The sequence below is a fragment of the Sus scrofa genome, chromosome 16 (assembly GCF_054392235.1).
Source record: "Sus scrofa isolate SSC_HxYL_T2T_F1_AM1 chromosome 16, Sscrofa_HxYL_maternal_Yorkshire_Landrace_v2.0, whole genome shotgun sequence".
NCBI classification, from domain to species: domain Eukaryota; kingdom Metazoa; phylum Chordata; class Mammalia; order Artiodactyla; family Suidae; genus Sus; species Sus scrofa.
This window is the reverse complement of record NC_139398.1, coordinates 47,229,859-47,242,778: the sequence shown is the minus strand read 5'-3', so window position 1 is coordinate 47,242,778 and position 12,920 is coordinate 47,229,859. Positions and strand designations below refer to the sequence as shown.

Below are 12,920 nucleotides of genomic sequence, written 5' to 3'. Positions count from 1 at the left end.
GTGGATTCTGTTACCATATCAGTGAACTTTTTGAATTCTGTTACGTTAAAATCTATTCATCTGTCTAACACTTTAAATGGGTCTTATACCTATGCATGATTTTATAATATCTTGCATTGGTCATTTGGAAAATATTGGCTTACTTAGTTATGAAGATCTTTCAAATAATACTTTTCGTTACACAGTATCAAAAAATCAATTTTATATTACAACTGATCTCATCAGAAAAATCTTTATGTATCCGGAAGCTGTCAGTCAATCCCACAGTGTGCATACAAGTTTTTCAAAATTCTAATTTTTGCTTAAAAGCTAGATTTTTGTCACTGGCAACAATTACTGTCAACTGTTTAACTTGTTTTTCTTTTTGTTTTGTTTTGTTTTTTTTAGGGCCACACCCACAGCATATGGAGGTTCCCAGGCTAGGGGTCGAATCAGAGCTGTTGCTGCCAACCTACGCCACAGCACAGCAATGAAGGATCCGAGCCACGTCTGCAACCTACACTACAGCTCATGGCAATGCTGGATCCTTAACCCACTGAGCGACGCCAGGGATGGAACACTCAATCTCATGATTCCTAGTTGGATTCATTTCCGCTGCGCCATGACAGGAACTCCTCAACTGTTTACCTTGAAATGACTGGCTTGCTTTGTTGGTTTTTGAAAAATAAAATGTGCAACTCTGAATAACCATAGTTGTCTATAAGCCATAAAAATAATGTTTGATTAAAAAAAAAAAAAGGAAGGTTCATCTGGCAACTCAAACAATTACATAAATGCTCTACCTCAAAACAACCATCATACTTCAGTAAATAGAATTGCTTATGAATACTTACCATTTTGTCAAAAAATATATCTCAAGGATCAATATTTAATAAAAATTAATCTTTTACTAAACATTATTAAGTTAATGGCAGTTTTTAAAATGAAAGTCCATTGATGCTACTACCTTGATTTGTGCCAAGGATCCCACAGTTTTACCCACTTGCTCTCTTGCTTCCTTGGTATAAAAAGCAGCCCAGTGGGAGTTCCCATCGTGGCGCAGTGGTTAACAAATCCAAGTAGGAACCATGGGGTTGCGGGTTCGATCCCTGGCCTTGCTCAGTGGGTTAGGGATCTGGCGTTGCCATGAGCTGTGGTGTATGTTGCAGATGTGGCTCGGATCCCGAGTTGCTGTGGCTGTGGCGTAGGCCGGTGGTTACAGCTCTGATTCAACCGCTGGCCTGGAAACCTCCATATGCTGCGAGAGCGGCCCAAGAACATGGCAAAAAAACAAAAACAAACAAACAAAAAAGGCAGCCCAGTGAAAAAGACATGTTGATATTATTATGAATATAGTTTTAACCTCATGAAGTTCCTAAAAATTGTCAGGGACCTCACTTCCAGGGTTTGAGACAACACTGGCCCAAATCACAACCTTTAATATTTTAATAGGAGGAGGAATTTGATTATAAAAGATGCTGAAGTAGCATTAGTTAGCACAGGAGTATACTCTGTGTGGAGAAACTTGCAAGAATGTTAGATCTCCTGAGCTTCTCTCAGAAGTATCAGGAGTCCAGAAGGGCTGTGTTAATATTTCCGAAGGCCTCTTGGAAGGTGAAAGGAGAAAGATAAAAATATATTTTGGGAATAAAGATTCAATTATACACTCTGTGACCTGCAGAAAAAAAAATTCTATGCAGCCAAAATAAGTGGTGATGTTTTTCAAATTACAGATTACAAGATCTCACTCCAAAGAGTAATGTTGCAATCTGGCTTTTAGGGCAGGCACACAGGTCAGTTTTCATCATTAACTCACACCACAGAAAGCATTAAATCAATTGTGGCCTCAAAAGAGAATAACACAGTATTTTCCAAGGAAGAAAAACAGAATAGTGCCTCAGGGAAGACTCTCTACACAAAGAGCCAGCCAGCCAGCCAGACAACTGCTGACCTTCTTTTTTTTTAGAATTCGCCTGCCCCTGCAGCATTGCTCCCTTTTCTTCTGCTGCCACACCCAGCCTCTGGCACACACACTTCCTCTTCTGCAGCTGAAACCCAGACAAAAGCTTCTCTCCTTGGCGTCCTTTGGTATACTTTTTCAATAGGAAATTTAGTAAAAACTTAACAGGAAACAAATAACACACAAACAGTGTAAAACGGGCAGGCTTCCTGAGGTGGATAAGGTCAGAGTTCTGCCCGAGCCCCTGGGATTCCTTTCAGAGAAAGTGGAAAACCACACACACACACACACACACACACACACCCGCCACACACACACACCCGCCACACACACACACACACACACACACACACACACACCCGCAACCTCCACCCAGCTGCTTCTCCTAACAGCCTGACCTCAATCTTTGGCTGTCATCTCTTTGACTTAAAGCTTGAATTCCTACTGACCGTCCTTAAGTGAGAATGGTGATGCTTTAAGCTATTTGCAGGTTAGTTTATCTCTGGGTGAAAACAAATTTTGAAAGGGTAACTCCTGAGGAAACAAAAGGACTCTAACTAAGAAATGCTGTCATTGGGCAGAGAACTGACAGTGGCAAGGAAGAGGATGGAGAGGGTGTTGTGAGTCGCTCTTACTCACCACCTTTGACATGAGAGGATGCCGGGTATCTGAATGATTTCAAACAACCTGCTTAAGCAGATGGAATAGTGGAAGGTATTTTGTGTGGTTAGTGGTGTTGTCTCCACTTCCTATCCTCACATAGCATCCTTGTTATTTTATATTCTCACAGAGCAGAGCTGACTCGACCCCTTCCTTCCCAGGACAGTAGACCCCAGAAGAAGGAGGGACGATTCAGCATGCTCAATCAAATCTTTGGCAAGAACAAAAAAGAAGAGCAGAGGGCCTATCAAAAGGATCACAGCGGGGACTGGCACAGGGGGGAGCATGCCTCGGAAGTCGATGACATCATCACCACCTTTGACAGCAACGTGGATACCAACTGCCAGGAACAGCCTGGTGATCAGGTGGCTATGGTTGACTTCAAGAAGAGGACCTCGGAAAATTCACAATATCACTTGCCCGAAAAGAAGCCTCTGGCCCGTAAAGGGCTTCCACCAATCAGAACACAGAGTCTCCCACCCATCACCCTGGGCCATAACTTCCTGACAGCCTCCCAGGGGGCCACTTCCCATGCTGGCCTGAGCCCTGGTACTCATAACACAGCCCAGCGATCTCAGAAAAGCCGAAGTGAGCAGGATTTATTGAATAACAGAACTGGCTGCCAGGCATTGCTAGATAACCCTTGGAAAGGTGACTCTAACCCAGTGTTCTATAAAGCTTGGACTGTGTCTTCTTCTGATAAGCTGTTAGACAGGTTACTTACCAGCAGATCCGGTCACCAGGAGGTGTCAGGGCCACCACATCTTCCTCATCTACATAATCCGTCATCAGGTAAAGTCCTTGCTTCCCTCTTCCTCATTCCTGGCAGGCTTTATAAAAGAAATGTGTCATGCCCTTCTGGGTTAGGAACTGGAGTGACAGTAGGTAGCCTAGAGGGCAGGGCCAGAAGGAAACCAGCAATTAGGTCACCTTTTCTCTTGCGTACACTGGATTCAGGATTTCCAGGCTATGGAAACATTCTGTTTTTCCACCCTGTCGACAATCATCAAGTATGTGCCTTCTTGAAGTTCCTGTTGTGGCTGAGTGGTAACAAATTCAACTAGCATCCACGAGGATACAGGTTCAATCCCTGGCCTCACTCAGTGGGTTAAGGATCTGGCATTGCCATGAGCTGTGGTATAGGTCGAAGATGCAGCACAGATCCCACATTGCTGTGGCTGTGGTGTAGGCAAGCAGCTGTAGTTCCAATTCAACCCCTAGCCTGGAAATTTCCATATTCCACAGGTGTAGCCCTAAAACCAAACAAACAAATAAAAAAAGTATGTGTCTTCTCATCACAGCAAATGTGTGCTAACTGGCAGATTAGAGCAGGAAAATTACTGTTTCTACTAGCAAGGATTCTTAAGCAGCAGTGTATATGGTAATACCACCTATGAGGAGTTGATTGATTTGTGTGATTGTTTTCAAATCAGTGTTCAGTCCCCATGACAGACCTACTGAAACAAAATCTTGGTGAGGGAAAAGGGAAATTGGCATATGCCTTCTGTGTGTATGTGCAGAAAGAGAACATTCACACGTGTAGTTCAAGCCTCTACACACATCAAATGGTTACCTGGCAATTCTCGGTCTTGCCTCTTCCCCCACCTTCCCTGTGGTCCTCATCCAGAACTAACAATGGTCTTGATATTTTGTTTATCCTTCAATAGGTATGTTATACATGTTCATATACATACAGAAATATACATTGTAAATAAATATGTTATACTAAGGAATCTATATTTTGTACACATACAAACAATTGTACATGTATCTATTTTTCTCCCATTTCTAAACAAATATATCACACTAAAACTTCTGTTTTTTTTTAAATGGCCCACAGATTATTCTGATGCACAATAGAGACTAAAAACTATTGTTCTAATGCAGAGACTACAGAACAACTTCCAATATCAGTTCTTTGTTTTCAAGTGAATTAATTACTAATATTTAAAAATCATGAAGTTCTGCATAACATTTTAAAAGTCTAGTTTCTCTTGAGAAATTGAAAAGTCTTGTAACACTGAACCCAAATTGTACTTGGCAATAATTGGCTGCATCTGAGTAACCACTGTCCCCATGGACACCAATTGGACATCACTGTCCCCAGTTTAACCCACTCCACACTACTCTCTAGTATCTCTTCATGGAGCATGAGTTTGTTCTCTTTTTTTTTTTTTTTTTAAGGGCTGCACCTGATGCATATGGAGCTTAGGGGTTATATTGGAGCTGCCAGCCAACACCACAGCCACAGTCACACTAGATCTGAGCCACATCTGTGACCTACGCCATAGCTTTAGGCAATGCCAGATCCTTAACCACTAAAGAAGGCCAGGGATCAAACCCACATCCTCATGGACACTATGTCGGGTGTCAGGTTCCTAACCCACTGAGCCACAACAGGAACTCCAGTTGTCCTTTTTTTTTTTTGCTTTTTAGGGCCACACTTGTAGCATATGGAAGTTCCTAGGCTAGGGATCAAATTGGAGCTGCAGCTGCCAGCCTACATCACAGACACAGCAATGTAGGATCTGAGCCTTGTCTGCAACCTACACCACAGCTCGGGGCAATACAGGATGCTTAACCCACTGAGCAAAGCCAGGGATCAAACTCACATCCTCCTGGGTACTAGTTGGGTTCTTTACCTCTGAGCCACAACAGGAACTTCTCCAGTTGTTCTTTATTAACATGTTTCTGTTGTTGTTTTTCTTTTTCTTTTTTTCTCTTTTGGCCACGCTGTAGCATATGGAGCTCCTGGGCCAGGAATCAGATCCCAGCCACAGCTGTGACTTAAGCCACAGCTGCGGCGATGGCTGGATCCTTAACCCACTGTGCCAGGCTGAGATTACACTTGCGTCCTAGCGCTCCCACTACACCATTGATCCTGTTGCACCATAGTGGGAACTCCTATCATTGCTTTTCTTATAGTAAGGTTAAGAGGAAAAATGGTATAGTTCTCAAACCTGTATTTCTCTCAAAAGTGGAAAATGAGAGACCAAAAGGGATTTTTGTACTTCTAGAAGTGGAGGAGGACCATATATATTTGGAAATGAGAAATATTTCTTCCCATTTAATATGCAGCATGAGTCTGGCTCTCACTCATTGACATGTGCCTGATGTCTGAAACCTTTGAGGTAGAGTCTGTCTTCACTCATGCATATTTATATGTAATTATGCACAGAATAAATATGAATAAGCACACTAAAGCTATTTCCTGGTGTCTAAGAAAAACTCCACTCAAGATTTTATTTCCTCCACTAAGCACTGGAGCATAGGTTATGTTTTTCCTTTTGTTGAGAAGAAGGGTTGGAGAGATATTGGTCTTTTGACACTTTGGTGAACTCCAGGGCCTCAACTCAGCCTGCTTTCTGGAGATAGTCCTGTCCTGGCTAATACCTTCTTTTGTGAAAATCTTTTGAAATGTTTGAAGGTCTTGTTCTTTCCCATGACAGCCTTGAGCTGTCTTTTCTATATCAGTTAGGATTGGCTTCATTGGCCTGTAACAGAAACCCAAAGTAATAGTGCCTTAAACAACAAAGAAATGCACTGTTCTCATGTGAAAGAAGTCGAAGGTGTTGGTTCCCAAGTGCTTGATGGATCCATGATCACCAGGGACCCAAGCTCCTTCCATCTGTATGTTCCACAGCTTAACAAATGGCTTCTACCCTTCAGGTCATTTTACATTTCATAATGTCTGACAGAACAGGAAGAAGGAAGGAGAGAGAGGGCTGAAAAAAAATGGATGTCCCCCAGCTGCATTAGCTCCCATTAATGAGTTATCTTTATTTATCTTTAATATTTATGGCATTTGAAATTAAAACTAAGAGGGAGTTACCCTCATGGCTCAACGGAAACGAATCCGACTAGGAACCATGAGGTTGCCAGTTCGATCCCTGGCCTCTCTCAGTGGGTTAAGAATCCAGCATTGCTGTGAGCTGTGGTGTAGGTCGAAGATGCAGCTTGGGATCCCGAGTTGCTGTGGCTGTGGCGTAGGCGGGCGGCAACAGCTTCGATTAGACCCCTACCCTGGGAACCTCCATATGCCACGGGTGCGGCCCTAAAAAGCAAAAAAAAAAAAGTTATCTCTCATAAATCTCATAGTCAGCTTACGTCTCACTGGCCAGCTCTTTTTTTTTTTTTTTTTGTCTTTTTGCCTTTTCTAGGGCCACTCCCTCGGGCATATGGAGGTTACCAGGCTAGAGGTCTAGTCGGAGCTGTAGCCACCAGTCTACACCAGAGCCACAGCAACTCAGGATCTGAGCCATGCATGTCTGTGACCTACACCACAACTCACAGCAACCCTGGATCCTTAGCCCACTGGAGCAAGGCCAGGGATTGAACCTGCAGCCTCATGGTTCCTAGTCAGATTTGTTAACCACTGAGCCACAATGGGAACTCCGGCCAGCTCTTTAGTCACATGATCATGACTATCCACAAAGGAAACTGGGAACTGTAGTCTTTTAACTGGGCACATGGCTATCCCTCTAAAACTGTATTTTTGTTTCTAAGAGAAAAAGAGAGAGTAGATATTGGATAGAGAACTAGTAGATTCTGTCACATGTGCCATCTAAAATTTCTATACGTTTAAAATAAAAGGAAATTCAATAAATGTGGTTTGAGGATTTGTTTCACTTTTCCAGTGAAATAACTTGAAAAGTCCTATAGTGGTAGAAAAACAGGAAGGGAGAAGCAAAATTCTCCAAAGGAATGTTAAATAATTAGCAGTACCTGTATCAAAGCATTTTTTTTTCCACCAATATTTTTGAGTGCTGATAATAATAGGAACCGTTCTAGGTAACTGAGTCTCCCAAGAATCTTCAGCTTATAAATGAACATTAAGGGACATGGATTTGCTAAAAGGAGTATACAACTCACCTTACACTGATTTTCTCTTTATGTTTTTGTTTCTTTGACCATACCCATGGCATTTGGGAGGTCCCAGGTCAGGGATCATCGAACCTATGCCACAGCAGGGACCTGAGACGCTGCAGTGATAGTGCCAGATCCTTAAACAGGAGAAGGGAACTCCTCATATTTAGATACAAAGCCATAAGGGTTTTAAATGGAAAGAACGTTAGTCATTCACTCATTCTTTAAATTATTATTGAGTGTCTATCATCTTAATTTATCAAGAGGCAGCATATCCAATGGTTAGGAGAGGAATTCTAAAGGCACACTACCTGGGTTCAAATTCTGGCTCTCTCGTTTACATGCTGTTACTGATTCTCTCTGAGCCTTTGATTCCTCATTTCAAAAAGAGTAGGGTAGGAAATACCTCGCTTTTAGGGTTGTGGGTTGCTGTTAAGAGTAAACAAGTTGGGGAGTTCCCGTCATGGCGCAGTGGTTAACGAATCCGACTAGGAACCATGAGGTTGCGGGTTCGGTCCCTGCCCTTGCTCAGTGGGTTAACGATCCGGCATTGCCGTGAGCTGTGGTGTAGGTCGCAGACGCGGCTCGGATCCCGCGTTGCTGTGGCTCAGGTGTAGGCCGGTGGCTACAGCTCCGATTCGACCCCTAGCCTGGGAACCTCCATATGCCGCAGGAGCAGCCCAAAGAAATAGCAAAAAGACCAAAAAAAAAAAAAAAAAAAAGAGTAAACAAGTTGGAGTTCCCGTCGTGGCGCAGTGGTTGACGAATCCGACTAGGAACCATGAGGTTGTGGGTTCGGTCCCTGCCCTTGCTCAGTGGGTTAACGATCCGGCGTTGCCATGAGCTGTGGTGTAGGCTGCAGACGCGGCTCGGATCCCGCGTTGCTGTGGCTCTGGCTCCGATTAGACCCCTAGCCTGGGAACCTCCATATGCCATGAGAGCGGCCCAAGAAATAGCAACAAGACAAAAAAAAAGGGTAAACAAGTTGAGGAGGTGCCATTGTGGCTCAGTGGTAGGAAACCCGACTAGAATCCATGAGGTTGCAGGTTCAATCGCTGGCCTCACTCACTGGGTTAAGGATCTGTGAGTTGTGGTGTGGGTTGCAGACCTGGCTCAAATCTGGCATTGTTGTGGCTGTGGTATAGGCCAGAGGCTCCAGCTCCAATTCCACCCCTAGCCTGGGAACTTTCATATACTGCAGGTGCAGCCCTAAAAAAGAAAAAAGAAAAAAAGATTAAACAAGTTGGTACATGTAAAATACTTGTGACAGTGATTTGAACATAGTACCAGACAAACACATTTATGGGTATGTTCAGTTTTGGTTTGGGTTTTTTTAACTAGGCACCAAGCCCTGTGCTAAGCACTATGCCTTAGATGACCTTTGTTTAAAAGACACTGAAATTTAAGTTAGTGTGCTAGTCAACTGCCTTTTTGCTCTCAGATCTAGTCTCTTCCCTTCAGCTCCCAGGCTCCCTTGCCATGCTTCCAGGTACTTTTGGCCAAATACCAGGAGGCACTGGCCGAAGAGTAAGAGCAAGAGAAAGAGAACAAGCAGTGTGGTTCCACACAGCACAGTGTCCCTCTGCTTCCTATGGAGTCTCTAGTAGGGGTTCCCTCCTCCTACTTCCTCCACCCAGCCCTTCATGCCATGGTTCTCACTCTCACTAGCTTCTGGGCTGTGGTAATACCTACTCTTCCCCATCCCTCCAGCCTAAAAGTGGTTGCATCTTCCTGCTGTGGCAAATCTCCTGATTGTCCTTCTGCTGTGACCTTGGCTGCTTAGCTTTACTATCACCAATATAACCAACTTCCTCTGTGAACTTCCCTTTGTTTCAAAGCTCTAGAGAGATAGGTCTCTCCTTTCCCGAATGAGCCCTGATTGCTAAGGCGAGACATGTCATCTCTCTTTGCCAGTTTTCTCACCCCCTGGGTACAGATCTGGGACCATTTTGTTTCATAAGGCCTTTTCCAGTTATAATATATTACCTGTCCTAGAAATGTTAAAACAATTTGCTTAGCCTTACGACTAATTAATAACATATTCAGAACTTGAATCCAGACTTCCTATATTGAAAGGTACCACCATGGCAATGTATACATTTCTCTCTTTACATCTCAAAGTCCAGTTTGTTAATATGCTTACCAAATTATCTACAGCATGATTTTCTTAGAAATTACACTGTTCTCCCCAAAATAAAAAGATATCTCTGCCTTATGGATTTGATTTTATTTTTGTGGCTATTTTTAGCCCAATCTGAGATGTTGTTTTTAGAACTGCAGAGGCTTCCAGACTACAGTTGGGAGGGTAGACTTCAGTGGTTAGAGTTGTTAGTCTAGGGCGATTGGAACTCAGCAGATTTCTGCCTTGAGCTCTCACACTTGATGCGAAAACCTAATGTGGTAAAGCAGTTGGACCCCATAAGTCATGCCACTGCACCACCGGCTTGAACTTGGATCGTCCCTTTGCTTTGGAATTTCTCTTTTCCTGACCTGGATTTAGTAGAAATAATATGGGCTAGCCGTGATTGCTACCATTTGAATTCCTGGCAGCTGATATTCTGTGCTTACATCAGCAGCCGTGGACATTTAGCTGTAACGATTATTACTTAACATTTATTGAGACCTGTCAGTGGGCTAGATGGAGAGAGATGGGGAATGAGGCACTTACCCTAATGAGGGAATTTGGAGCACATCAGCTTAATTCACTGCGAGGAGCTTTCAGAGAAAATGGAACAGAAAGCTCTGTGGTGTTTGCTCCCAGCCTGGTTATTTACAAGTCGTCACGAGGAACCTAAGAAAGTGCATGCTTCCTTCCTCCCTCAAGAGAGAACTTTCTTCTTCAGAATTTTCTAGACAGTCCTGCAACGATGCACTCTCCTCCCCATGTAGGTCTGATGCTATGACCACCTCAGTTTAAACCCATCAGAAGCTTTGCATCTTTCCAGGACAATGGCCAGATTCTTTCTAGCAAACAAAGTCCTCTCATCATGGCCTGGCCTCACTTCCCATTCTTACTTTCTCCATGTCTCATCTCAAATCCTCCCCACCCCTTCCCATCCCCTTGAACAGTTCCTTGAATTTCTCTCAGTTCCTTGAAAACCCCATACCTTTTCACTCGATGATGTCTTTGCTCGCTCAGCGGGTTAAGGATCTGGCATCGCCGTGAGCTGTGGTCTAGGCCAGCGGCTACAGCTCTGATTAGACCCCTATCCTGGGACCCTCCATATGCAGTGGGTGCAGCCCTGGAAAAAGACAAAAAAAAAAAAAAAAAAAGAACCAGCCCAAAACTTGCCTCCAATGTGGAAGTTACCCTGACTGTTGTGGGAGGTGTGTTTCATTTTTACTACCCATCATGAAAGGATAGCTCCACCTTGCTAAGCCTCCTCTGGGGCAAATAGTGACCCACATACTTTCCCTTCACCACCACTGCAGGAGAGTATTTATCCCCATTTTTTTTTTTTTAAGGCTGCACCCTCAATGTATGGAGGTTCCCAGGCTAGGGGTCAAATCAGAGCTGTAGCTGCCAGCCTATGCCACAGCACAGCAACGAGGGATCTGAGCCGCATTTGCAACCTAAACCACAACTCATGGAAACACTAGATCCTTAACCCACTGAGCAGGGCCAGGGATTGAACCCTGTGTCCTCATGGATACTAGTTGAGTTGGTTACTGCAGAGCTACAGGGGAACTCTTATCCCCATTTTAGAGATGGAGAAATTGAGGAGTAGAGTGGTTAGCCCACCTGCCTAAGGTCACAGAGCTAGCCAGGGAGTTGTAGAGCAGATATGCAAGCAAGGACTATGGGATTCAAGACCCTCAGACCTTTCTGGACCCTTCTTTCTTCTGTGGTGCTTTCACAGTATGCAGCCTCCCTCATGGCCTTCAAAAGTACAGATTTACCTATCTCTTTTCTCGTCAGCCCTCCTGAACACCTCGCCATGTCCTCCTCATATTTTAGGCTGTGGAATACAATGAGTTTGCTGTAGATGAGTGCTGAATGTATTTTTTATTATTATTCATTTTCATTCACTTCTATTTCCTCATTTAACTACGAAAATCTTTCCACAGCGACCCTCAACCCTGTCCCCACAGGCTAGACCCTCTCTGAAGGTGCCTGTAGCACAGATAAGAGAACTCTGGACTGTGTACATTCTTCTGTGTTCTTCAAAACTGAGCAAAATGCCAGTGTGGAATAAAGTTTGTCTCCTCCCAACTTCTCTCCCAAATCCTGCTGAAGTCCCTCTCTGCATTCTCTCCTCCTATCCATATTGCTTTGGCCTCTAAAGCGGGAGGATCCTGTGGATTTTAGGGCCAGACAGACCTGGGTTGGAGCCCAGGCTCTGTCACTTCCCATCATGTGACCTTGAACACTATTTAGAACTCCTCCAAGCCACAGTGTCCTCCTTTGTAAAGTGGAGATGATAATAGTATCTATCTCACAAGGGAAAGTGGTTGTTAGGATTAAATGAGATTATGCATTTAGTCCAGTCCTTTTCAGTAGTAAGTGCTCAGTATGCATTATCTATAATTATCTTTATCGGTTTTGCAAATTTCTGCTCCAGTGTTCGTGGATAAATAAGGTATGAGCTGATACAGGTTGTACTGTAATTCTACTCAGGACCGTTTTTCTTTTTAAATAATGGCTTCTGAAGTTATTTGACCAGAGTTCAAAGGAATAAGAATGTAAGGGCAAAATGTGCACCAAAAAAACTGGAAATTTTGCTTAATCATCAAATGACACTGCTTATATGACTCATGCAAATCTACCATTGGATTCACCAAAGCTGATGGAAAATAGATCTTGGCTAATGCTTTTTTCCCCCTATTTTAAGGACTACTTTACCCAAACAGAAAACTGAAGCCCCATGAGTGTTGCTGTAATGATTCTGGTTCTTACCAAACTACTAGGCAAAAGATCAAATGAGTTCCCGTCGTAGCGCAGTGGTTAATGAATCCGACTAGGAACCATGAGGTTGCGGGTTCGGTCCCTGCCCTTGCTCAGTGGGTTAAGGATCCGGCGTTGCCGTGAACTGTGGTGTAGGTCGCAGACGCGGCTCGGATCCCGAGTTGCTGTGGCTCAGGTGTAGGCCGGTGGCTACAGCTCCGATTCAACCCCTAGCCTGGGAACCTCCATATGCTGCGGGAGCGGCCCAAGAAATAGCAACAACAACAAAAGACAAAAAGACCAAAAAAAAAAAAAAAAAAAAAAAAGATCAAATGAATACATGGCCTGCTGTCCAGGAGATCATGTTGAACACTCCACTGTAATAATTGCTGATCTCTACTGAACGTTTACTCTTTAAGCTAAATGCTTTACAGTTGTTTTATTTAATCTTTATGACAACCAGAAAAGACAGATGCAATTATTTTCACCATTTTACATACAAACAAATTGAGATTTAGAGAAAGAATTCAAATGCCTAAATTGGAAATTAACCCTAATCCTGTCTGACCC

At 43.6% G+C, this 12,920-nt stretch overlaps 1 protein-coding gene across 8 annotated transcripts in view; it reads left to right on the top strand.

Annotated features, from left to right (window-relative positions):
* The window catches only part of ANKRD55 (ankyrin repeat domain 55), a 164,092-nt gene that overhangs the window by 81,802 nt on the left and 69,370 nt on the right, over nucleotides 1-12,920 (top strand). For 7 of the 8 annotated variants that reach the window (XR_014831343.1, XR_014831344.1, XR_014831346.1 and 4 more), the window contains one exon: nucleotides 2,730-3,391. Coding sequence is in view for 4 of the 8 variants with exons in the window: in XM_021076740.2 (XP_020932399.2) it covers nucleotides 2,730-3,391 (662 nt within the window). In the remaining 4 variants the exon portion in view is untranslated. The remainder of the gene's footprint in view (nucleotides 1-2,729; nucleotides 3,392-12,920) is intronic. The other variant, XR_014831345.1, reaches the window with a different exon arrangement.